The following is a 25,867-nucleotide window of genomic DNA, read 5'->3' on the forward strand; positions in this document are numbered from 1 at the left end:
CTCAAGGCATCTGTCTTTATTCCACTAAATTGTCTGTTATGAAACATTCCATTCTACTATTTTAATTAAATAATTTGTGTCCAGCATTTTACTATTGGGTTAAATTTTATGCATTTTTTTAGTAGTCTCATATAGAATGTTATTACTTTTTGACTTTTTCTCTTAGTATACAGCGAATAAAATTTCACCTCAATATAATATTTGACGCCATTTTATTGGTGGAAATGAAAGCTGCTCTTGAAAATCATATGTTTTTATAAAAAAATCTGATTTTAAGAATTCAGTTTTTTTTCTGCACTGTATTAAAAAAAAATTGATTCCAAAATTCTGGCACAAGACAAATCTGCTTATTTTGTATATCTTTTTTTATAGGATAAATTTCTAATTAACATACCTAGAAAAAAAAATTTTTTGATAGCAAAATTTTGTAAACCGTAGAATTTTTTTATTTTCTCATATCCTTTTTTTGTCATTTCCTTTTTTGCTTGCAATATTCATACGTTAGGTACTATAGGGCAAGTTAAGCATTCATACGGTGACTATCCAGAGCGCAAATTGATCGGTACCTGCAATATAACCAAAAGAGAGAAGAAATTTTTTTTTCAAAAACAGATCTAACGATTTTGATTATTATAATGAGAAGTTCAGAGTAAATGGGAAAAGCCCAGTTCTCTACAGGTGGGATGTTTTAAGGTCTTAAAAATTAAGTTTTTCGTTTTATCTTAAATAAAATGAAAGAAAGAAATTCTGGAGGTATAAAGCTATGAATCTGTGAAACATTTTTTTCAAAACTTTTTACTTTATTTCCTGAAAAAGAGCTTCCCAAAGCTCTGAATAATGCTTAAATTTCGAATGGACTTGACCCATTATTATTCAGAACGCCTCATATTTGTGTGTGATGATGTTAATAAGATTCTATTTTTGAAATAAAAAAAAATATTTTTTCGACCGATATCAACGGTAGGTATACTAGTCATTCATAGAGCTGTTTATTTTTTCATTTCTTAATTATTCAAAAAGTACTAAGCCCATTTAAAAGAAAGAAGAGTTGAATTAACCAAAAAGGTTAAAGTTTAACAAGATTTTCAAAAACTGATTTGAGTTTTAAAAAAAATTTTTTATTTTTTTTTGGAAAATCAATTTTTTTGAAAACGGGTTGATGATTTTTTTTTCAATGTTTCGTTTTTAATTTTTTGATTTATATTTTCTTAAATATTGGAAAACAAACTTTTTAAAAAAATGTAAGAAACTTTTTATCTAAAAAAAAATTTTGTTTTGCTGGCTAAAAACGGCTAATTCCGGTCTTAAACGTAAAAGAACATCCTTGTTGATAGTTGATGTATGTATCTTTCCCTGATTATCTGCGTAAAGGTCCATTGATTTAGAGTAAATTAATCCTTTGGGAACATGGGTGTCGGTCGGGTTTGAACGCGGGACCTTTCTGAGAGTTTTCAAATAGTTTTTTGATTTTCTTTAAATATTGGAACTGACGAAAGAGGGCAGAACTCGTTCAATGTCACACACACAGGCATCAAGTCCTCACTTCTCTCAAAAGTTCTATACATACAAATTATGAAATCCCTTAAGCGTTGCAAAAAACTTGATTAAAACTTTTTTTTAAATACTTTTTCTAATAACGAAGGCCAAGTTTACCACTGTCATTTCTTAAGTTTTTTTTATTTTATAAAACTATTTATACCTACTTCTGGATTCTTTCATTCTTCTAGCTTGATCAACGTCTTCTCCTTTCCTACTTTAATAATAATAAAAAAGAGTACGTATACGCCACAGTGTATATTAACACACCCTTATCCAAATTTAAAGAAAATACTTGCACTCAATAATTGAACAAAATGTTCATCTTCTTGTCATCAGTGTTAATCAATTAACAGAAAAACAAATTCCTTTCAAATAAGAAATAGCTACAAATTTAAAAATATTTCTTCAGCCTCGTTAATTATGATCATTTTTAAAATATTTCAAAACGAAAAAAAAAAAAATAAATACAAAATATATAGTTTTAATTACTTAGTAACTAAAAAGTCCCTTTTGGGACTTTTTTGGCTATCGAATACGCAATCTTGTAAGGGGAATGTGGCGCTAAATCTCATTCATAGCAGATATTTTTCCCGATGTACCTTCTGTATACAGTACATATAATAATTTATTCAATAGTGTAGGTTGATAAAATTTGCTTGGTTGATGAAATGCTGCTTTAATATTATGAATCTGTGCTCTACTATTTTACTAAGCTGGCAACCATGATCATCATTAGAAAGCACAAAACAAAAGTAATATCCAAAAATTATGCCCGATAAATTAAAAAAAACCCAAAAAATTGCAATACCATAAATCATCACAACATCATCGGTAGGTATGTAATTGTGTGTGCAATAATATAATTGACTTCAAAAAAACAAGCGGAACCAACGATAATCCCATTTCGAAAGATTTAACCCAGCATGCATGCATTTCTTGAAAACCATTTCCCTCATGGCGGTGCCTCAGGCTTATTTTTATTATGTTGTAAAATATAAAATCGTGAAAATAAAATGAAATGCTCTCTTTTTGAGGCGCTTCAAAACCCAAATCTACTTCAACCAAAAAGACCTTATGCAATCGACACCTAAATTCTTTGATTCAACTGACCTTTCCAAGAGCGTGGCTAAAACGTACTTCCCCCATCAAAATAAAAAAAAAGTAAAAGAAGTTCCGCCATAAAAAAAATGATTAGCACTCTCACAATGTTTGTGTTTATAATGAAGTTTTTGGATTTGATAATACCTACAACTGATATTGAGATGGAGGGAATGGTACCAATGAGTTGGTTTTTTTCTTGGCCAAAAGCTATGATAGTGATGGTACGCTAACCAAGATAGTTCTTCTCCCCCTTCGAATAATGATGATGCTAAGGAAACATAGATATTAATAAGATTAAAACCGATGAGGCAGTGCGAAGGTGCTTTGGAATGTTTGTTGTGAGGTTTGAGGTTGTATTTTTTTTTTTTTTATTTTTTATTACATATACATAAAATTAAAAAAATTTGTATCTCGATATAAAAGTTAAGGTCGAAGACTAATAGATATTTAGTTTGAATTAAGGTGTCAAAGTGAGTGCAATTGTTTGACGTTGCTTTGTCAGAATAAAAAAACAATGTTTAAAAAAATGCGATTGTTCCTTGTGAGTTGATAAACCGTTTAAACTAATTTATGTATTTTGTTACCAAAGTTTCATAAAAATCTTGTTTTTAGATAACTGTGTCATTAGCACTTGCTTCTGCTGTGCCTGCATACAATTACCAGCCACAACATTTGCATACAAATACCCTTGGTCCAATTAATAACCAGGGTTCATCTACTCAAGGACATCAATTTCTGCAGAATGCACTACAAAACTCACCAGCTTTCTTAGGACATGGTGCATCATCTTCAAATCAAAACCTACAACAACAATCATCAAACTTTAATAATGGACAACTTTTTGCTCCTGCCAATAACCAATTTTCCCAACAACAACAACAATTTAACTATCAGTTTCTAGCTCCGATTGTTAGCAAAGATATTTACGTTCATGTTCCACCAGAGGAGCCTGAAGAAAACTATCAAGTTCCTCAAGCCCCAATTCAGCCTCCTAGAAAACATTACCGAATTGTGTTTATCAAAGCTCCAACACAAAAGATAAATACGGCTTCATTGAGAATTACTCAAGCTCCAACTGAGGAAAAGACTATTATCTATGTTTTAAGCAAGAAACAAGATCCTTTGGATTTAGAAGCTGTTTTTAAGAATGTTGCACCAACTCAACCAAGTAAACCGGAAGTATTCTTCATCAAGTACAAGACGCAAGAAGAAGCTGTTCATGCACAACAATCAATTCAAGGTGAGTTAAAACCAAAGATACTAAGTGGGTTATGAAGATGCTGAAGAAGTGTGTTACCATCATTTATCATCAATATTTTGATGTGTTTATACTTTCTTTCTTCAATTAAGATTCACTTTCGTTACGCAAAATTTATTATATTACGTTTTGGATAAACCTACCGAAAACTTACTTAAGAGGTTTGAATTGTGAAGTTTGGTAGTAACGCGTGAAATGAGTTTTTTAATATGTTATGACTTAAAGAGTCGATTATGATTTATTTTATGTGGGTGCTTGATGAAAACATCATGAAATATGCTAATGTCGGATTAACTTTTAAATTTTACAAATTTGTTTTGGTTATAATTTTTTGATTTTGTGATGGTCGGCTTTCTGTCAACGTGCCTAATGATAAAATTTCACTCGATCCCTTGCTAATTTTTTGAAACAAATATTTGTCCGTGGGTAGGTGTTGAAAATCGAAAAGGGTTTATGAGGACCGTAGAACGCATATAATCAAGCTTAAAGATGTGTGGATTAATACTGCACGAATACAACCTCGTCCCAATTGCAACTATGTTCTGACTGATGAAATTTATTTAATAATTTACCTTTCTCGAAGTGTGCTGACTTGTTCCAGATGACCTTCAGGAGAAAATTCATTCCCTTCTGATACCACGATTCTTAAGCGGTTCGCCGCATAGTTGAAAGGTTAAGTTCTTCGCATAACTTCGCCTTAAGAATTTGCCTTTGAACTAATAAAATGTAGTATTATTGATAAAATAATAGGTTAGTAATGTTGTCTAAGTAACCAGTTAGGTGGCCCCCCGGTGAAAACCAGTACATTTTCCATAACTTATTGTGAGAATGCAGATTTATTAGAACATGCTTATATACAGCTTTTTGTTTGCCCCGGACGGGATAGGGGGATTTTACAAACGCTTTGGTTTTTAGTTTTGTTGGTCTGAGCTCTGAGGTTAAGTCATTTTAATTTTTCAATTTGTTTATTTTAATTTTATTATTAGTATTTTTCTCAGTCTCTGATAAAGTTACAAAATTTTTTGTCGTTAGCAAAGTTATAGAGTATCAAATTTCCAATATTTTGATACACTTTTGAAGCTCTAATGTTTAGTCAAAGATCTTGCCATCTTACCATCATCGTTATACCAGTTGAGATTTCTATTTTCTTAAAGGTAGTGTTTAAAGAAACAGTTTGCACAAGGGTTGCCTAGCGACATCCTGTGCGGGCATAGGGTTGCCACGCTCTAAAGTTAATTTTTTGAGTTGTTTTGACTTAGAGGTGTAAAAAAAAAATATTTTGTCAGAGAAAATTTAATTTAAAAAATTGAAATTTGCTAAATTTATCTCTGTCCATGTCCATGTCTTTAACCTTTTTTTAGGAAAACGTTATAGTCTATGATTTGAGTAAAAAATGTACGTCAAAAAATTCATACTTTAGAAGCTAGGTGCAAAAATTCGCAATTTTTTAATTTCGACCAAATCAAATTTTTTTTTTTTACTTTTGAAAAACTACTGTAACAAAAAAGGTAGTTATAGCTATAAAGGAGCACATTATCTAACAGTTTTTCCAAAACATCTTTTCGATAGGACTCATCGTTTAAGAGTAATAGGCAAAAAACCGATATTTTCGACATTTGACATTTTTTAAAATCTTCTAAACGATATCTCGTAGAAAAAAAGTGTTACCATATTTTTTTAAGGGAATTACAAAACTTACAAATCATCCATATATGTACTTTTTTATAGCTTCTGCCGCTGCAAAGTTATTTATGAAAAACCTTAATTTTCGACATTAAACTTGAATAACTTTTTATGCACTCATGGGACTTTCGCGGACTTTTGACATTTTTTTAAAAGAGTAACAATTTTTTTTTAAGAGTACAAAAAATAAAAAAAATGTAACAAACTCGGAATAATCACAGTTTCAAAATATGTAAACCTGTAAACTACAGAAAAAACTTAGGTCCATTTTCATGGACCTTATGCTGCTGCAGGAGAACTAATTTCTAAGCCTTATAATTTTTTTGGAAAATAGCCCCACATTTTAATTAATTTGTTTTGAGATTTGTAGGTACTTGCAGAAGGGTTATGCATTCATGAAAAAATCAAAAAATTCGAAGTTGAGACACCAATTAAACATGACATTACGATGATAGAGTGTGCGAAAAAGCGTGGAATCAATTTAAAATTGTAGCGTTTTGTAGAGGCCCTTTGAAAATAATTTTTCTGAACCAAAAATAACGTTACACATGTCATAAGCTGTTTTTGAAAGTCATTAATTTTGTATTTCTGAATTTCTCCTTATCTGCTAATTGAATTCCAGTGCAATTTATACAAAAGCCCTTTAGTATACATAAATCAAAATACAATTTAAGAAAAAATTAATTTTACACATTTCAATAAAAAAGTTTGATTTTTACTTGCTCTATAGGGCACTTGGTTTCGTGTCGAAAAAAAAAATTGAGGTTTTAATCAAAACCAACATTACGATGATGGAGGAGTCCGAAAAAGTGGGTCTCGCAATTCCGTCCGTGCGTCTGTACGTCTGTGCGTCTGTGCGTCCATCTGTACACATTTCCACAGCCTAAACGGATGGATGGATTTTCTTCAAATTTGGTACAGATGATTTTTATGGAATTCTAAAAGTTGGTTTTTTTTTGTTTTTTTATATCTCGTTTAGAACGTATACCTCCCATACAAAAAAATACGATATTACGAATTTCTCGAAAACGGCTCTAACGATTTTGATTAAATTTTGTTTACGTAATATTTAAAGCAGTGGCAATAAAACTGCATTTTTATTTTTTCTCAAAAAAGTCAAATTACAAAAAAAAATTTTTTTCATTTAACAAAATTTTGCCCTAAATGTCGGCTCTTCCCCAATATCAAGTTTTTTAAAATTTAGATCCAGCTTTTAAAATCTACAAGTAGACTAACATAAAAGTGCTTTGAACTGCAAGAGCAAGTACGTGCGACCCCAGTCGTGCATTTTATTTTTTTTGTAATCAAATTTCCGAAAACGGGACATTGATTTATTTGAAATTTAAGTTTTAAGTGTTGATTAATAATTTATTAAATCAAATTAAAATTGACATAAAAGACATAGGTACCAGCTTTATTTAGTTTTAAAAAAAGCTCTTACATCTTAACTGCAGGTATACTATTTTTGGAGCTCAGTTTCATTTGAAATATTGGTTTTTCCTTTTAGCTCAGGGCAATTAGTCAAAATATGGGCATGAAATCGCATTTTTCGCGGGACAAAATTTTTTTCATGGAATGTGTTCGGGTGGTTGTCCTTATCATAAAAGTCAATTTGTTGGGAAAATTGGAGGTTGGGAACAGCCGCCATCTTGGAAAAGAGATTGGTAGCGTTTTTATTGAATAGCTCCATTGTTATTCATTTTAACAGAAAATGACAAAGGTAGGACTTATTAACAATAAAATTATCTAAACAATGATATACAAAACAATTCCGTGAGTTGATTAAATAAAATTTTATAGTTAGTCAAAGTGCGGGTTTGTATCGCAAGGTTGGGACAAAATGACATTTTTTCATATATCTGACGAACTTTTGATTTGTTTGGATAATTCTTCAAGAATGAATTATAGTACTTATAATTACCTATAAAATGAGCCCACAATCGTTATTGTAACCATCGTATTGTAGAAGTAATCTAACTCCGAAACTCTCCATGTACTAGTCAAAAGTGAGAAAAAAGCTAGTTTTTTGCTAGTAGGCCGAGAAAATTTTGGGAGTAGAGGTATAACCAAAATATAAGTACGCAGTTTTGCTGCCATACTCGTGTTAATGTCGATTTCAAAGGTCTGACAACTCTAATTTTGGGCTTTATACGGTTTTTGGGGGGTTTAATAACGTAAGTTTTCCAGTTAACGTGAATGGGCTAAATTTATACTATTTGAAATTATAAATATACAAGCTGATTCCCTATTATTTTTCCTAAATCTAGACACCCCAATCTTGAGGATGTGACCAATAGAACTCAAGATATGTATAAGCCGTTTATACGATTATGTTTTAGAGGCTTTTTTGTTTCGATTTTTGTTTGTTTATTTGAATTGAAAAGCCTGATATGGTTAGTTAAAAAAGCTTATATCGTGAGTTCTATTAACCCCATAGCCGAGATTAAGGTGTCCAGATTTAGGAAAAATAATAGAGCATCAGCTTGTATATTTATAATTTCAAATAGTACAAATTTAGCCCATTCACGTTAACTGGAAAATTTAAGTTATTTAACCCCCCAAAAACCGTATAAAGCCCAAAATTAGAGTTGTCAGACCTTTGAAATCGACATTAACACGAGTATGGCAGCAAAACTGCGTACTTATATTTTGGTTATACCTCTACTCCCAAAATTTTCTCGGCCTACTAGCAAAAAACTAGCTTTTTTCTCACTTTTGACTAGTACATGGAGAGTTTCGGAGTTAGATTACTTCTACAATACGATGGTTACAATAACGATTGTGGGCTCATTTTATAGGTAATTATAAGTACTATAATACATTCTTGAAGAATTATCCAAACAAATCAAAAGTTCGTCAGATATATGAAAAAATGTCATTTTGTCCCAACCTTGCGATACAAACCCGCACTTTGACCAACTATAAAATTTTATTTAATCAACTCACGGAATTGTTTTGTATATCATTGTTTAGATAATTTTATTGTTAATAAGTCCTACCTTTGTCATTTTCTGTTAAAATGAATAACAATGGAGCTATTCAATAAAAACGCTACCAATCTCTTTTCCAAGATGGCGGCTGTTCCCAACCTCCAATTTTCCCAACAAATTGACTTTTATGATAAGGACAACCACCCGAACACATTCCATGAAAAAAATTTTGTCCCGCGAAAAATGCGATTTAAATTACTAATTTCCCTGGGCTATTTGAAGAACGATTTATTGGTCTTATTTTTATGTAGGTACATCAACCAAATTTGTTCCTACAATTTCTGTCTAATATGAAATTTTAGACTTTCATTCTCTAAACACTTGAATTGAAAAAGTCTGTCAGCACTGATCATATGCCTCTTTCATTGTCTGAACCCTTCAATAACTGCGCTATGGCAACACTGATCACCAATAAGGTAGCTTCAAATTTTATGAGAAAAATCTTAATCTATTGTTATTATTATGTTAACCTTGAATGATTCATATAGTATTTCTGTGATTTTTTTTCATTTACTTCTTTTATTATCTAATTAAAATACCTCCATAAAATTTTATTCAAAAAATATGAAAATTCATTAAAAAAAAAAACACAAAACAAAAAATAACAATTATTATTATCTCATCCCATTCAAAACCGGCTTGGGATATTTTGTTGTTACTATTTTAAACTAGGTCGAAATAAAATTATCATTTGTCATTGTTTTAATGAAACTATAGTTTCTGTTTGGACTCTTTATCTTCGGTTAGAGAATGTTAAAATTTTCAAATTTATTTTTTTCTTCTTTTTGGTTAAGTGTTTGATCTTTTCTTTTATTTTGACTTAAGAAAAAAAAAATTAAATCAGTGTCAGTAACTTATTCATGATAGTTAGTTCGCACATTAAATCTTATTAGGTGAGAAAAGAGACACATTCTTTGCCAAAACAGCTTGGCGCCAGTTGTTTAATAAATACTCATAAATAGCTTTCGTTACAAGTTGATATTTTTAGATTATTTTTAATAGTTATTTGGTCAACGGATTTGTGTTGTAAGATACGAAACTTAATTTTTGTTTTAATTTATCATTTGTTTTTTGTTTATTTCAGCACAATACGACAAACTTGGAGGTACTTCGGAATATTCTGATGAGGGTATTGCTCCAGTAACTTCAGTTATCGGTTCATTACAAAATCAACAATCATCATCGATTGGATCTTTCTCAAATGGCCATAACGATGACGAGTCATCGTCATCATTATCATCGTATTTACCACCAAGCCATTGAGATTTATAAAATAACCCTTAAAGGGCTGTGATTTTTTAATACTTACCAAACTTAATATACTACTAACATAATGAGTCATATGGAATAAAATGAGCTTAAGCTTTTTTCTCACTTTTTAGTACATTTTCTTGAGATCTATCTAAAAAAATGAGATCGATCTCAAAAAAATTTTTGTGAAAAGTGAGAAAAGGGCTTAAACTCATTTTTTTGCATACGACCTCAATGTCTTGTTTTTTTCTTATGCACATTTTGTATTTATCTCATCATAATTGTTAAGTTTGTTGTTTATTTTTAAATAAAAATATTTTGTTTTGTTAATAACATTAAATAAATTTTATCATCATAAAATTTAACATTTAATTGAATCTCGTAACTGGGTAAGAAGAAAATAATCCTATTTTGTTTCTCAATTCAACTCCCATAAAAAAATCATCTGAACCAGCTTGGAAGCCACCCGTGGGATTATATGAGAGTTCACACCAGGGAATTTCAGAACTGTGTTCTTTCCTTTCCCGATTTTACGAATTATGAACTTCCAGTGTTCATTAATAAGGAAATTGTAATTAGAGTAACATTTAATAATATAAATCTAATAATATATATACCAGTAATATATCTGAATTCTGTTGTAGGCATTTTATTCTATGAGTTGGCCATTAAGAGGGGAAACTTTTTAAAAATGTCTTCCTTGAACACTCAAATAAACGAATATTTTTTCTTGGAAATAAGTATTAATATAAGATATAACAAAATGGATAAATAGTCCTGGCAGATTTGTAAAAGAAATTGCATTTTTTGCGGGACAACATTTTTCTCATGGAACGTGTTTGGGTGTAGGTATTTCCTGATTATAATAATCTGAAGAACTTTTTATTTGTTTGTGGTGATTCTTGAAAAATTAATTGAAGCATCTATTTCTAATTATGTATCTATAAAATGAGCTCTCAAACGTTATTATAACCATCACTTGAAGAAGAAATCTTACGTGGAAATATCATTAATTATGGTACGAAAAAATTAAATTTCAATTTAGCCCCTAGGGAATCTCTCATAACTATCAGGTTTGCACAAATAGAAAAGCTTCCAGCGTTGAGACTATTCTAAATTCGTAGAACCAATACGTTCCCAAGCTCCTTTTTGTATTGGTCCTGCGTTATGGAATTTTCCACAATATGAAAGGAATCTAATCTATTCCCTTAGAGAGAGCAGAGTGAGTCTGGTCTACTACGAAAAGAAACTACTCCAAATCTAAGAAAGTACTGTTTATTTTTTTCGAACAAGACCAGTCGATAAAAAAATGTAAGTATTCGACCCATAAACAAAAAATACCAAGACTGGAAAATTTCGTACGTCTTTCCCCCCAAAACCCTTTTGTGTACATTGCTGTCTGTGAATATATGTGAAAGCCACCACGTTGGTAAATGACGTTAACACGCACACATTTATAGATTCACGACATTCACCACACATTTGACACGAACACAACGATAGGTTCACGACATTCACCACACCTCGCAGCTTGTAGGCAAACGTCAGTTGACCGCCGAGTTTCCAGTCTTGGTATTTTTTGTTTATGATTCGACCGGTCAGGTAATTCTCCGGTCTCCGGACATGAATTCCATAGGAAACGCCTTTTGGAGTTTATCCCCTCTTGTTCGTTATTTTTATCAAATTGTATAAAAACAAAAACCTTAAAAATTATGCAACATAAACCAAAAAGATTATCTCTTTTGCTTGAGCCTAATAAAATATGACAAGGTACCCAGGGGCCCAATAAAGGTACGGGGATCCCAGCAATTGTGTGGACAACCATCAATGCAGAACGCAAAAGGGCCCCTAATTTGTATTTCTTGTGTTCCTGGTGATTTAAAGTTGTCAAATAATGGGTCTTAAATCATAAAATTTCAGGCAAGGTCATTGTCAACGCAAGTAATCTGGCTGAAAATCTATTGAAAATTTTGGAGCATATGTTCAGGTTAGTTTTAGAACCACAAATTCAACAGTGAGCTTAAGGATTGTATTTAATTTAAATACACCCGAATTTTCAAATTATTTGTTCACAATTTTGTAGATAGTATGTCGGGACATAGTTATAAGTGGTAAAATGAATTCTAGTGAACTAAACACATTAAAAAAAAGCCTTTTTCAAAAAAAACGAGCAGAATTGGTTAAATTCAAAGACCAATTTGACACTCTATTTTTTTAGGTTTTTTGTAGGTAGAATTACAATGAAGCAATTTTCAAAAAATTAAATAGGGAAGAAAATGGCGGCAAAATATTGAAAATAAAAATAAAACATTAATTTATATAACAACACTTATAAAGTTTAAACGACTTTTTCAAAAAAGGCGATACATTTGACCAATTTTGCACGTCACTGTATCTATATTTCTAATTCACCTTATTCAAAATATAAACTTATAAAAAACGGACGCTAAGCTTTTGAAATTTTAAATTCGCTAAGAAAAAAAATTATATTTCTGAATTTGTTGAGTTTGTTATGATTTTTAATTTAAACAACAATAAACGTTTATTTAACTGGCAACCAACAACCACCACACTACATAGTTTAAAAGTTAAGATTGATTTAAAACCAAAATCATTCCTGCTATGACAACAATACTATTTAAATCATTTTATCATTAAACCACTTGAACGTATATCTTTTTCTTAAAGTGCAGTAAACGAAAACGATTTACAATCTCAACTTAATCAATAAAAATGTTCGAAACAACAAAAACCAACATCGTCAATTTGTTTTGGTTTGATCGAACGTTTTACATCCCAAAACCATATTTTGTTAATACAAATGTATCTTGACCAATATACTTCTAATTCGTCTCCATAGTGTTTACGTATCATATTAATTATGTGCATAAATTACAAACATTTTTAAGGCCAAAAATTATTCAAAAATTTGTAACCGAACATCTTTGTTTTTTTTTTTTTTTAATCCAGGGGACATGCTATATGGAAAAAAGGTTTTAGTCATTTGAAATGAAGTTCAAAAGTGGAGGCATTTCACAAGTTATTTGGCTTGTGGTTACGCTATATATGGAAAAGTTGTATAACGGTTAAAGATGCATTTTTAGGTTTTTTTGATTATGGACAAATAACTCTTATAGATCTTCGACGTAACATAATAAGATTATAATCAATATAAAAGCACCTTGACCGCTGGCAACTTGTATCAGTTTAAGGTTTTGATTTGGTGAATTAACAAAGCGGAGAAGATACAAAATGGGTTTTCAATTTAAAGGATTTATGGTAAGCTTAGAGATTTTGGGATTTTAAAAAGCCTTTTGTTAAAACTTTATATTACTTTCAGTTCTGTTTGATGATTGGTTTAGCTGCATCTCGACCACAGTACAATTATCAATCAAGTTCTTCCAGTCAATCCTTGACTTTGCCATTAAATCTGGGCTCGAATGCCCAGATTATGCAAATAGTCCCATCACAACCCTTATCACACACATACCTTCCACCACAACAAGCTCAACCAGTGTTCCCACCAGCAGTTCCAGCTCCACAATATGCTCAACCCCTACAGTCTGCGGCCTCAGGACAACAGGTCTTTAAGGATGTCTCACAAATTCCATTGCAACAAGGTCACAATCATGCATTTTCTGGACAGTCAACAAACTCTTATCAGAGCTTAGCGGGTCAGTCAAATTCGTTTAGTGGACCTGTTTCAAATGGACTCAGTGGACAGTCTCAAGGTGGATTTATTGGACAGTCTCAAGGATTTTCAGGTGGTTCCAATGGACAGTCTCAAGGCTTTTTAGGAAATTCTCAGGGCTCTTTGGGTGGTAAATCGCAAGGCTTTGTAGGTCAATCAAGCTCATTGAATCAGCAAGCCGCCTTCCGACCACAACCAAGAACTATTGTTACCAAAGATATTTTCGTGCACACTGCCCCTCCAGATGCAGAAGAAGAACAAAGTTTAGGCAAACAACTTGAATCAGTTCCTATCCGGAAGAACTATCGCATTATCTTCATTAAGGCACCTACATCGAACCTAAATAGTGCAGCTCAAGCCTTAAAACAAGCTCAATTTATCAATGAAGAAAAAACCGTCATTTATGTTTTGTCTAAAAAAGCTGACGTGGTTGAATTACAAAATCAAATTAGCCAAATTCAAGCTCCTCAAACTGTTAACCAGAAACCAGAGGTATACTTTATCAAGTACAAAACTAACGAAGAAGCTCAGAGAGCTCAACAAGAGATTCAGGCACAATATGATAAATTGGGTGGATCAACAAGTATATCGAATGAAGGTATCGCCCCAGTTGTTGGTGCTTTGGGTTCTTCTGGCAATCTGTCAGCTAGTGGTAGCGGACAGTCGGCATCGATAAGTGCACCTGTTCGGCAATATCTGCCATCGAAAGTTTGATTGCTAGAACAAATATTTATGGGCCCTAAATCTAAGTCATTTTTTAAACTTAAATTATTTAAAGAAAACATTATTAAATGCATTTGTTTTAAATTGCAATTATGTATTTTATTTTTTGAGTCAATGGATCTTAAGTAAGGTTTTAGTTCACAATGTTTAATGTTCAAAAATAGTTCGATTGCAAATGATTCAGCAACCCGAACTCATACAAACTTTTGGTTTTCAGTTATAAATAGAATGCTTTCTTTTGATGTCTCATTTCATGGATTTGGAGAAAATTTTTGAAAATTCCAAATTTTTAGAGAGCAACCCGAACTCCTGCAAACTTTTGGTTTTCAGTTATGAATAGAGTTTTAAGAGCGCTTTCTTTAGATGTCTCATTCCATGGATTTGGAGAAATTTTTTGAAAATTCCGAATTTTAAGACAAGGATAATTTTCGAAAGTCTTAAAAAAATAAATTTGTAATTATATCAGCTGAATGCATAGGCCTTTTCATTGTGATCTCATATCTGTAAACCAAAACATGTGATCCGAAAATATCTGTTTCCGAATGAAAAAAAAAAATATTTCGATTGCAAATTATTCAGCAACCCGAACTCCCACAAACTTTTGGTTTTCAGTTATGAAAAGAGTATTAAAATTGCTTTCTTTTGATGTTTCATTCGATGGATTTGGAGAAATTTTATGAAAATTCCGAATTTTAAGACAAAGGGTACCCCTTGGATAATTTTCGAAAATCTTAAAAAAATAAATTTGTTATTTTTTTAGCTGAACGCATAGGCCTTTTCATTGTGATCTCATATCTGTAAACCAAAACATGTGATCCGAAAATATCTGTTTCCGAATGAAAAAAAAAATATTTCGATTGCAAATTATTCAGCAACCCGAACTCCCACAAACTTTTGGTTTTCAGTTATGAAAAGAGTATTAAAATTGCTTTCTTTTGATGTTTCATTCGATGGATTTGGAGAAATTTTATGAAAATTCCGAATTTTAAGACAAGGGGTACCCCTTGGATAATTTTCGAAAATCTTAAAAAAATAAATTTGTTATTTTTTTAGCTGAACGCATAGGCCTGTTCACTGTGATATCATATCTGTAAACCAAAACTTGTTTCGAGACTTTGATCCGAAACTATCTTTTTCCGAATGAAAAAAAAAATATTTCGATTGCAAATTAATTAGCAACCCGAACTCCAACAAACTTTTGGTTTTCAGTTATGAAAAGAGTATTAAAATTGCTTTCTTTTGATGTTTCATTCGATGGATTTGGAGAAAATTTTTGAAAATTAAGAATTTTAAGACAAGGGGTACCCCTTGGATAATTTTCGAAAATCTTAAAAAAAAGATATTGTAATTTTTTTAGCTGAACGCATAGGCCTGTTCACTGTGATATCATATCTGTAAACCAAAACTTGTTTCGAGACTTTGATCCGAAATTATCTTTTTCCGAATGAAAAAAAAAATATTTCGATTGCAAATTATTCAGCAACCCGAACTCCAACAAACTTTTGGTTTTCAGTTATGAAAAGAGTATTAAATTAAAATTGCTTTCTTTTGATGTTTCATTCGATGGATTTGGAGAAATTTTATGAAAATTCCGAATTTTAAGACAAGGGGTACCCCTTGGATAATTTTCGAAAATCTTAAAAAAATAAATTTGTTATTTTTTTAGCTGAACGGGTAGGCCTGTTCACTGTGATCTCATATCTGTAAACCAAAACATGTGATCCGAAAATATCTGTTTCCGAATGAAAAAAAAAATATTTCGATTGCAAATTATTCAGCAACCCGAACTCCAACAAACTTTTGGTTTTCAGTTATGAAAAGAGTATTAAAATTGCTTTCTTTTGATGTTTCATTCGATGGATTTGGAGAAATTTTTTGAAAATTCCGAATTTTAAGACAAGGATAAGTTTTGAAAATCTTAAAAAAATAAATTTGTAATTTTTTTAGCTGAATACATAACCCTTTTCATTGTGATCTCATATCTGTTAACCAAAATTTGTTTTGATTGCAAATTATTCAGCAACCCGAACTCCAACAAAATTTTGGTTTTCAGGTATAAATAGAGTCCTAAGAGTGCTTTCTTTTGATGTCTCATTCGATGGATTTGGAGAAAATTTTTGAAAACTCCGAATTTTTAGACCCCTTGGATAATTTTCGAAAATCTTAAAAAAATAAATTTTTAATTTTATTTGCTGAATGCATAGGCCTGTTCACTGTGATCTCAAATCTGTTAACTAAAACTTGTTTCGGGACTTTGATCCGAAAATAGCTGCTTTCGAAGAAAATAAAAGAAAATGAAAAAGTCTAAAGAGCGCTTTCTTTTGATGTCTCATTCGATGGATTTTTGAAAATTCCGAATTTTCAGACAAGGGGTAGGTACTTGGATAATTTTCGAAAATCTTAAAAAAATAAATGTATTATTAGGGCATTTGGAAATCACATAAAATTGCTTTGAACTGCAAGATCAAGTATAGGTACCTGCTACCCAGTCGTGCATTTTATTCATTTTTGCCTGACGTTTATAATAAAATCATACAAAAGAATTTGCTCTAATCTTTTTTAATTGGACACTAAAATAATAAATTTCCAATTTTGTGTTCTCAGTTTATGTTAATAATTCGTAAAACTTCCGGAAACAAGTATAAAAACTTATAAATCTACAAAGAATAAGTATTTTATTTTATATTCATTTTAATTACCATAATGCTATCAACAACCTATTAATGCTTATTCAATTTCATTATACCCCAATGCTAATTTTTCTTTGTAGGTAACATATCGATAGACATAAAATAATGTTTAACTATAAAAGATATTGATTTTTTGTTTGTTTTGTTGAATGAAATCATCATAAATAATGAATATTTAATAGATTTTTTTTTAATTTTTTTTCTTGCAAATATAGATCACCCCCACATTTTGTTAAACAAAAATTTGACCTGCTTACTGTGGCATTTAAAACCAATAAAAAACCAAAATAGTTTTAAAAAGTGCAACCTTTTAGAGATATATAAAATTTGCAATACAAAATTGTACACCAAAAACTGTAACTGATCAACAAGCAAAATGATGCCATACAAAAATTTTAATAAATTAATTAAATTTGACACCAATGTCAGAGCTTCAACACGTATTTGAAGGAAGACGCCTTAAACCAAAATGCTTGATGACAAACACATTGTATGTTTTTACGATTTTTTGCCACTGATCGACGTCAAACAAAATGAATCTACATATTTTGAGAATTGACCGTTTTCAAAGGTTTCGGTGGTTCAAGCCTGCATCGAAGGCATACATTATCACCTTCAAGGCTCTTGATGGTAATTTGGTTATGGTGTCTCTTGAATAGTTTTTATTTGGTATAAATAGTAAAACCGATTAAGAGATTGAGTATAGTTTCAAGAGAATCTAATCAAAGAAGATACAATGCGCGCTTTTGTGGTAAAATAAACATCCTTTTCTATAAAACCGGGGAGTTTTAACCCTTCTTGTTTTTTTTTTATAGATTTTAAGTTTCATCGCAGTTGCATCTGCAGGACGTTTGGGATACAACTACCAACAAGGAGTATCTGGTAGCAATGATTACGCTTCATCCGGATCGAGTTTCAATCCTTCTCTGGCCCTTGGTAGCGGCAGTGGGCAAGGTCTTGGAAGTGCAGGATTTGGAGGAGCTGATTTTGGAGGACAAGCTCAAGGATCTGGTATCAGTTATGGCCTTAGCAGTGGATCAATTGGATCTGGACTTGGTGGTGGAATTGGTTTCGGATCATCTGGAGGTCAATCATTTGGATCGGGATCATCATCAATCGGTGGTAGTGGTCTTGGAGGATCTGGAATCAGCTATGGATCATCATCTGGTTCATCTGGATCAGTTGGAGGTGGTGTCAGCTATCAACCTGGATCCAATCGCGTTATCGATGGTGGACTCACTAAGGAATATTTCATTTACTCCGCTCCAGAGGAACAAGTTCAACAAGGTCAAAACACAGAAAGTATCGAAACCGTTATCAAGAAGAACCTTCGTGTAATCTTCATCAAGGCCCCAGAAAACAGCGCTGTCCACAATGCTGCTCTCCAAGTTGCCAAACAAGCAACTGAAGACAGAACTGCCATTTATGTCTTGAGCAAGGAAGCTGATGTATCAGAAATCGCTAACCAAGTTCAACAAATCAGCGAGAATGTTCGTGCTAAGCCAGAAGTCCGTTTCATCAAGTACAGGACAAATGAGGATGCTCTTAATGCTCAACGCACCATTCAACAACAATACGAAGCTTTGGGTGGAACTTCACAGAGCTCAAATGAAGGTGTTGCTCCAGTTTTGAACTTTGCTTCACCCGCAGCTGCTGGTCACCATGCAGGACATGCTCATGGTTCAAGCGGTGGTTCCAATTTGATTGCATCTGGTTCATCAATCAGCTCGTCTTCCAGTTCACCAGCTCTTAACATTGGTTCTGCATCAGAACAAAGTTCACAGAGCGTTAATTTGGGCAGCATTGGATCATCTTCCAACAATGTTGCTGTCAAGTCTGAAAATGAATACTTGCCACCAGCTGTTAAGAAATAAGTTTGATAGTTTATATTACTTATAAGGACTGTGCATTTTATTAAGGAACAAAATACAATTTATTATTTATGAAGAAAATGTGTTTTTGTATTAGCTAAAAAGCAAAAGTTGTTTTTTTGCTGCAGGGAAGTCAGAACTATCTACCTGTAACTATAGGTAAGGTATAACACTTTTCCATAGCTACATGTTACATGAAATACGTGGACTTTAATAAAAGTTTCTTGTCTTCTGTTTCGATATTTTGAACGGTGAAGTTGATCTTCAGTTGAAGTTTTTCGTGCAAAAAATTACAGGGACTCATATTTGAACATGTTTTGAAGCATAACACAGTACATTACATACATATACATTACATATATTATATATGTATACTAGGGTGGCCCTTATTTTACTCTTTTGCGAAAAGAGTAAAAATTTCAATTTTGAATTTCAAAAATGCTTTTTCGATTTGCTCGGAAAGTGGAAAAATTTTGAAAAAATATGCTGTTTTTATTTTATTAATTTTTTTTTCAGTCCGCAATTATTTTAGTTTTTTTGGCGTAAGCCCCATATTTGAAAAAAGTCCAAATTTCTAAAAATTTTTTTGTAGTTTGCAGATTTTTAAGAAACCTATAAACTGAGGAAAAAAACAATTATTTTACAGAGTGATTTTGCGTTGTAGACAAACTTCGTTAGTTAAAAGTTGTTTGACGTTATAAAACATCTTTAAATCAAAGTTGTTTCAACTTTGAAAAAGAGCATCAATTTATTAAAAAAAAAAGTAAAAATAGAAAAGGGATGGAATCTAAAACTCTTGGGTCACTAGGCGAATGCTTTACCAACGTGCTATTTCACTGTTGGAAATAAGGGTGAAAAAATGCAACAAAAGCTGAAGTCTGACGATACCAAAACCACTTTAGCGATTACAATTAAGTTCGCGTTTTGGACGCGTTCTGGACGCGTTTCAGACGCGTGTTGGACACGTTTTGGGCTCGTTTAAGACGCGTTTTGGACGCGTTTCAGACGCGTTTTGGACGTATTTGGAAGCGTTTTGTAAGCGTTTTGAACGCGTTTCGGACGCATTTTAGACGCGTTTTGGACACGTTTCAGACACGTTTTGGACGCGTTTTTGAAGCGTTTTGAACGCGTTTTGGACGCGTTTCAGACACGTTTCAGACGCATTTGGACGCGTTTCAGACGCGTTTTGGGCTTGTTTCAGACGCGTTTTGGCCGCGTTTCAGACACGTTGTAGACGCGTTTTGTACGCGATTCAGACGCATTTTGGGCGCGTTTCGGGCGCGTTTTGGACGCCTTTCAGATGCGTTTATGACGCGTTTCAGAGGCGTTTCGTACGCGTTTTGTACGCGTTTCAGACGCATTTTGGGCGCGTTTTGGACGCGTTTGGGACGCATTTCGGACGCGTTTCAGGTGGGTTTCAGGCGCGTTTCAGACGCATTTTGGGCGCGTTTTGGACGCGTTTGGGACGCATTTCGGACGCGTTTCAGGTGGGTTTCAGGCGAGTTTCAGACGCATTTTGGGCGCGTTTTGGACGCGTTTCGGACGCATTTTGGGTGCGTTTTGGAAGCGATTTGGAATACTTATAAGAAGCGTTCAAGGGGCAGGTAGCCAGGGCCGTCTGTAACTAGCCTGGGGCCCTTAGGCACACAAGAATTTTGGACCCTTTTGGAAAGTAAAATAAGTTTACTATGGCTGGCTAAAAGGCAATGGTTGGTTAAAAAGGGATGCAAATAATATCGTTCCATGTAAAGTAACTAGTGTCTTTATTATTCGCAGGGGCTACCAATAATACGTTCATTGGAACATCAATCGTTGTCACTCCTAACAATTGTACTTTATATACAGTAAAACCCGGATAAGTACCTCACCTTAAATGCCCCGTTTTGTTAGGCACTAAAGCGGGTAAGTTACTTACAAGAACCCGCTTAAGTGCTCATAGGCACTTATCTCTATATTTACTTAAAAATAAAAAAAAACATGTTTGATTTATTAAAAACAGAATCTTCACAAACAAAATAACTTTGAAAGTTTAAAATAACTAACTACTTAGTTTCTATTTTTAGTAGAATTTTTGAATCTTAAAGCGCTTTAGCAAATGAAGTTTTTCTTACTGCTGAAACTTGTTTCAAATGTGTACTTAAAAGAATTTCCTGCAAGTAAATTCAATTATAAGTATTTAAAATAGAAGGTAGTTAAGCGGGAAAGGCAGTTAAGCGAAAGGTACTTAAAAGATGAGTTTTATATGAAAAAATCCTTAAAATTTTGGTTCTAAAAAACAAAGGCACTTATGCGGGTTAGGCACTTAAGCGAGAGGCACTTATCCGGGTTTTACTGTACTGCCAATAATTATACCCTGTATCCGTTGTAAGTTTCAGTTTGAGAAATTGCTAAAACTAAAAAAAAATATTTTTAGATTTTTAAAAAAAGTTATTGTTTTTTTTTTTGTTTAATCATTTTTTTTTAGGTTATTTAATGAATTTTATGTGTCAATCTTTAAATACGAGAGTAATTTGCAATTCAAAGTGAAAAAATGTTTGGGGGTGCCAACCATTGTACCAGTTACGCTATGCCGTTTTCCATTTGGTAGATGGTCTGCCCGACAAAAATGTTTTGAGAATTAATGTGTGAGAATAGGGACCCTGGGCACGTGCCCCGTGTGCCCTTATGGTGAAGACGGTATTGCAGGTAGCTGTTCCCCAGTTATCTTCTAATTACCAAACTCTTTAAAATCAAAATTTGTTTTATTCTTTGTAAAATTATCCTTTTTACACATTTTGTTGGAATTACCATGGTTTATCGAGAAATTTCGATTTTCAAGAGGCTACCATTCTTTTGAAGAAAATTTCTTAGTTTTTTAACTAAGGGTTGACTAACGAAAAAAAAATCAGGCTATCCTGGGCTAACCTTGGGCAAACGAAGCAATCAGGTTTAAAAATAATTTGAGGTACTATCTTTGTATAGCCATTATGGAGCTCTATCCCACCGAGGTTTGTTGGCACACACATGGAAACCGATTCGATGCACCAACTTTTATATGACAAAATTTATCGTAGATAAGTTTATCTTTGATATACCCTCTATTATCTACTTAAATTTTAAATTTATTTATGCATCCCAAAATTGATACAACCCAATAAAACTTTTGTTTGAAATGCAAAACGTTTAGATGACCTATTGAATTAAATTAAAAATGATAATCAAAATATTCTCGTCTTTCTTTGTATGTCACTTTTGCATTCATGTTTATAATTCGTAGGTATTTGAATTTGAGAATTAAAACTTGACCATGTTTTCTTTAAGGGCTAGTTGTTTAGACCTTTAAGCTTTAATCTCAACTGAATCAACAAACTAGGTGAATAATTCTGAGTAGGAACAGAAATGTTCATCATTCATACCAAGCGCACAAGAACTGATTTTATGACTCTTGTAGGGAAACAGTTTCATAAATTTGTATGCATACTAACAAACCAATCTTATGTTCTTAAGTTTGAATTTGAATAACACAGGTGATGAGGGCAAAGATTTAAATTAATACAAAATTGATTACTTGGAATGAAACGAATAGATTTTAATAAATTAAAAGAATTATTGAAATCAATGTCATCTACCTTGGCAATACCTATTGACAAGAATCAAAACAAACAAAAAAGACAACATAAAAAATAGATACATCTTCCATTTGGGTGTAGCTTCTTCCGCTTTTTCTCGAACTGCCAAAGATAGGAAATGAAAATATCCGCATGTTTAAAAGAATCGTTATTAATTAATATTCCTCGCATCCAAAAGTTTGTGGTATCTTTCGACAATGACCTTAGCATTAGCATGACGTTTTCTTAAATTATTGCAAGACTTGCCCATGGTATGAATAAATAAGTTTTGAAGTGTGGCGTAAAATATAAATAGTCAATCAATTTGACCAAATGAGCATAGTATCAAGAGGATTCAGTTATAGAGAAGATCAATAATGCGCGCTTTTGTGGTAAGCTTGAATGCCTTTTACAAATGCAACTTCTTGGATTAAATAACTTCTTTTCTATTTTAGATTTTGAGTGTTATCGCAGTTGCATCTGCAGGACGTTTGGGATACAACTACCAACAAGGAGTATCTGGTAGCAATGATTACGCATCATCCGGATCAGGTTTAAACTCTGTCTTGGCACTAGGAAATGGACAGGGACAGGGACTTGGAGGAGCTGATTTCGGAGGACAAGCTCAAGGATCTGGTATCAGCTACGGACTTAGCAGTGGATCAATTGGATCTGGACTTGGTGGTGGAATTGGTTTTGGATCATCTGGAGGTCAATCATTTGGATCGGGATCATCATCAATCGGTGGTAGTGGTCTTGGAGGATCTGGAATCAGCTATGGATCATCATCTGGTTCATCTGGATCAGTTGGAGGTGGTGTCAGCTATCAACCTGGATCCAATCGCGTTATCGATGGTGGACTTACTAAGGAATACTTCATTTACTCCGCTCCAGAGGAACAAGTTCAACAAGGTCAAAACACAGAAAGTATCGAAACCGTTATCAAGAAGAACCTTCGTGTGATCTTCATCAAGGCCCCAGAAAACAGCGCCGTCCACAATGCTGCTCTCCAAGTTGCCAAACAAGCAACTGAAGACAGAACTGCCATCTATGTCTTGAGCAAGGAACCTGATGTATCAGAAATCACCAGTCAAGTTCAACAAATCAGCGAGAATGTTCGTGCTAAGCCTGAAGTCCGTTTCATCAAATACAGGACAAATGAAGATGCTCTTAATGCTCAACGCACCATTCAACAACAATATGAAGCTTTGGGTGGAACTTCACAGAGCTCAAATGAAGGTGTTGCTCCAGTTTTGAACTTTGCTTCTCCCGCAGCTGCTGGTCATCATGCAGGACACGCCCATGGCGTTAGCGGTGGTTCCAATTTGATTGCATCTGGTTCATCAATCAGCTCGTCTTCCAGTTCACCAGCTCTTAACATTGGTTCTGCATCAGAACAAAGTTCACAGAGCGTTAATTTGGGCAGCATTGGATCATCTTCCAACAATGTCGCTGTCAAATCTCAAAACGAATACTTGCCCCCAGCTGTTAAGAAATAAGTTTGCATATATTTAAATTATAAGGATCGTGCATTATTAAGACTCAAATAAAATATAATATTTATATAGAAATCTCTTTGTTTGTATATTATTACAAGATTCAACATTCTACATGATCACTGAAAGTGATAATAACAAATGTTCGAAATGTTAGAAAAACTTTAAAATTTGACAAATTTTTTTTTAAACTGGCAAATGTCTTGCTGTGTTTAACATTGTGAATCTCCAGATGGAAGTTTTGCTTGTTGAAGAAAGCAAGGCAAGTGCAAAGAAGATGCTCAACTGTTTTCTCTTTGTTCATGCAACTTCCACAGACATCATTAGAAAATACACCAAGTCATCTTATGTTGGTTTTTCTTAAAAGTGGGTATACCTATAATGTTCGTAGTCTTGGACTGTAATGGAATTTGTAGAGACAAAAGCAAGTCTGCTGTCTGAGAAGATTTGAATATTCGTAGTGGATATCACATATTTTTAAGATACAACTTCCTTTATCGCCAGAATTTTCGCTGGGAATTTTTTTCTGTAGCTAACTAGAAAAAACAATTTAATTTATATTATAGTCGTATTCCTTTCTTAGACCGTGAGTTTCAACAACCAAAAAGGTGATAGACACTTATTCAAAGAGATTGAATGAACCAGAAGCTTAACATTGGGCGCCATTTGTGCAAGAATGTTTAGAATCAGGTAGGAAACTTCATTAAAAAAAAAATCAAAAATAACTCCCGACAATGAAAATTCATCCTAAAACTTAATTCGTGAGCCATGCCAGAGTGTGTTTGCTAATGATTCTTGAAGAACCAACTGCCTCTACTAACAATACAGCGGCCCACGGACCTCCGGACCTACGTATCATTATGTATTTCGTCGCTCTGAATCCGAATGTGAGGTCAATTTTCCTTAGCGCACTCTCAAATTTTAAGGAAATATCAAAGAACCATAAGAATCCGCATGCAATCCTACGTTTTTTTTTTTGGAATGTACTATAGACTTGGACTTACTTTCTTAACCAGCACCTATAGGTGTTGCATGCTACAATCCATTGCAGCCTACACTATCCTTAGCTAGCTCCTTCGCACGCCAAGTTGATGTTCAACGGCTCCATCAACGCCTTCCTGTGGTGACATTGAGTGCATTGTACAACCTAAAATTGTTGAAGGCCCTCCAGCGTGTGAGCTGTTGCCGTTGGGGTAGCTGCCCGGCCAGAAGTAAGATGTAGTTTTAGAACACCTTGACGATCTTTGCTTTAAAAAAAATACAATATTTAAGAATGAAAAAATTACACAATCGCTTAAAATCACAAGAAATTCTTACCAATTGACTTTTGCTACTTTTTCAACGCTAAAAGAAACAAGATATTTCTAGACCTGAATGAGGGAACTCCAAATCCTTTTTTTTAACCAATATTTTCCAAACTAAGGAGCAGTTTTATCCATATGACTTAAACATGGCTCGACTGAATCTACATTGGTTAAAAGCCACCAAAATCGCATTCTTTTTAACAAGGGGAGTAACGAAATATATGTTTTGAAATAATCTGCTAGAAACACTTTATTTTACATACAAAGAACAAATTTGCGTGTTTTTAAAATTCACCTTAACATCGACCTTTTAAGAATATTCCTAAACATTTAAATAACATAACGAAGAAAAAAATAACAAAAATAATAAAAATTATTTAAATTATTTCTATTTTAAGTGGAGCGATTGAATATAATTCAATTTTAAAGTTCAAGTGACCTCAACTCCAAATTTATAAAGCGTTTCGCCCAGGTACGACAGTGGGCTCATCAGTTAGATCTGTCGTACCCACGGGCATACATTTTTCTAAGGTCTGAATTTAAACAAATTCCCTTTGAATATTAGAATTCACAGTATATTCATGCTGTGAGTTTTATATAGAGTCGGTAAACATCGACCAAAATAAGGCGTCTTAGTAAGGGTACGACAGATCTAACTGATGAGCCCACTGTCGTACCTGGGC

The 25,867-nt window shown here is 33.0% G+C and overlaps 3 protein-coding genes across 3 annotated transcripts; all 3 read left to right on the forward strand.

Moving 5' to 3' along the window:
• Positions 1-3,091: 3,091 nt before the first annotated feature.
• Positions 3,092-9,865, forward strand: LOC129916205 (uncharacterized). The gene is made up of 3 exons (XM_055996036.1): positions 3,092-3,181; positions 3,253-3,880; positions 9,656-9,865. The coding sequence occupies exons 1-3, from the start codon at positions 3,155-3,157 to the stop codon at positions 9,832-9,834; spliced, it is 834 nt and encodes a 277-aa protein (XP_055852011.1). The 5' UTR covers positions 3,092-3,154; the 3' UTR covers positions 9,835-9,865.
• A 3,209-nt stretch (positions 9,866-13,074) lies between these two features.
• LOC129915075 (uncharacterized) lies at positions 13,075-18,800 on the forward strand. The gene is made up of 3 exons (XM_055994535.1): positions 13,075-13,101; positions 13,163-14,221; positions 17,742-18,800. Exons 1-3 carry the CDS (start codon positions 13,075-13,077, stop codon positions 18,798-18,800), a joined length of 2,145 nt encoding a protein of 714 aa, XP_055850510.1.
• Positions 18,801-22,761: 3,961 nt separating this feature from the next.
• Positions 22,762-23,900, forward strand: LOC129915076 (glycine, alanine and asparagine-rich protein-like). The gene is made up of 2 exons (XM_055994536.1): positions 22,762-22,776; positions 22,840-23,900. The coding sequence occupies exons 1-2, from the start codon at positions 22,762-22,764 to the stop codon at positions 23,881-23,883; spliced, it is 1,059 nt and encodes a 352-aa protein (XP_055850511.1). The 3' UTR covers positions 23,884-23,900.
• Positions 23,901-25,867: the final 1,967 nt, after the last annotated feature.

This window comes from Episyrphus balteatus, chromosome 3 (genome assembly GCF_945859705.1).
Source record: "Episyrphus balteatus chromosome 3, idEpiBalt1.1, whole genome shotgun sequence".
Taxonomy (NCBI): domain Eukaryota; kingdom Metazoa; phylum Arthropoda; class Insecta; order Diptera; family Syrphidae; genus Episyrphus; species Episyrphus balteatus.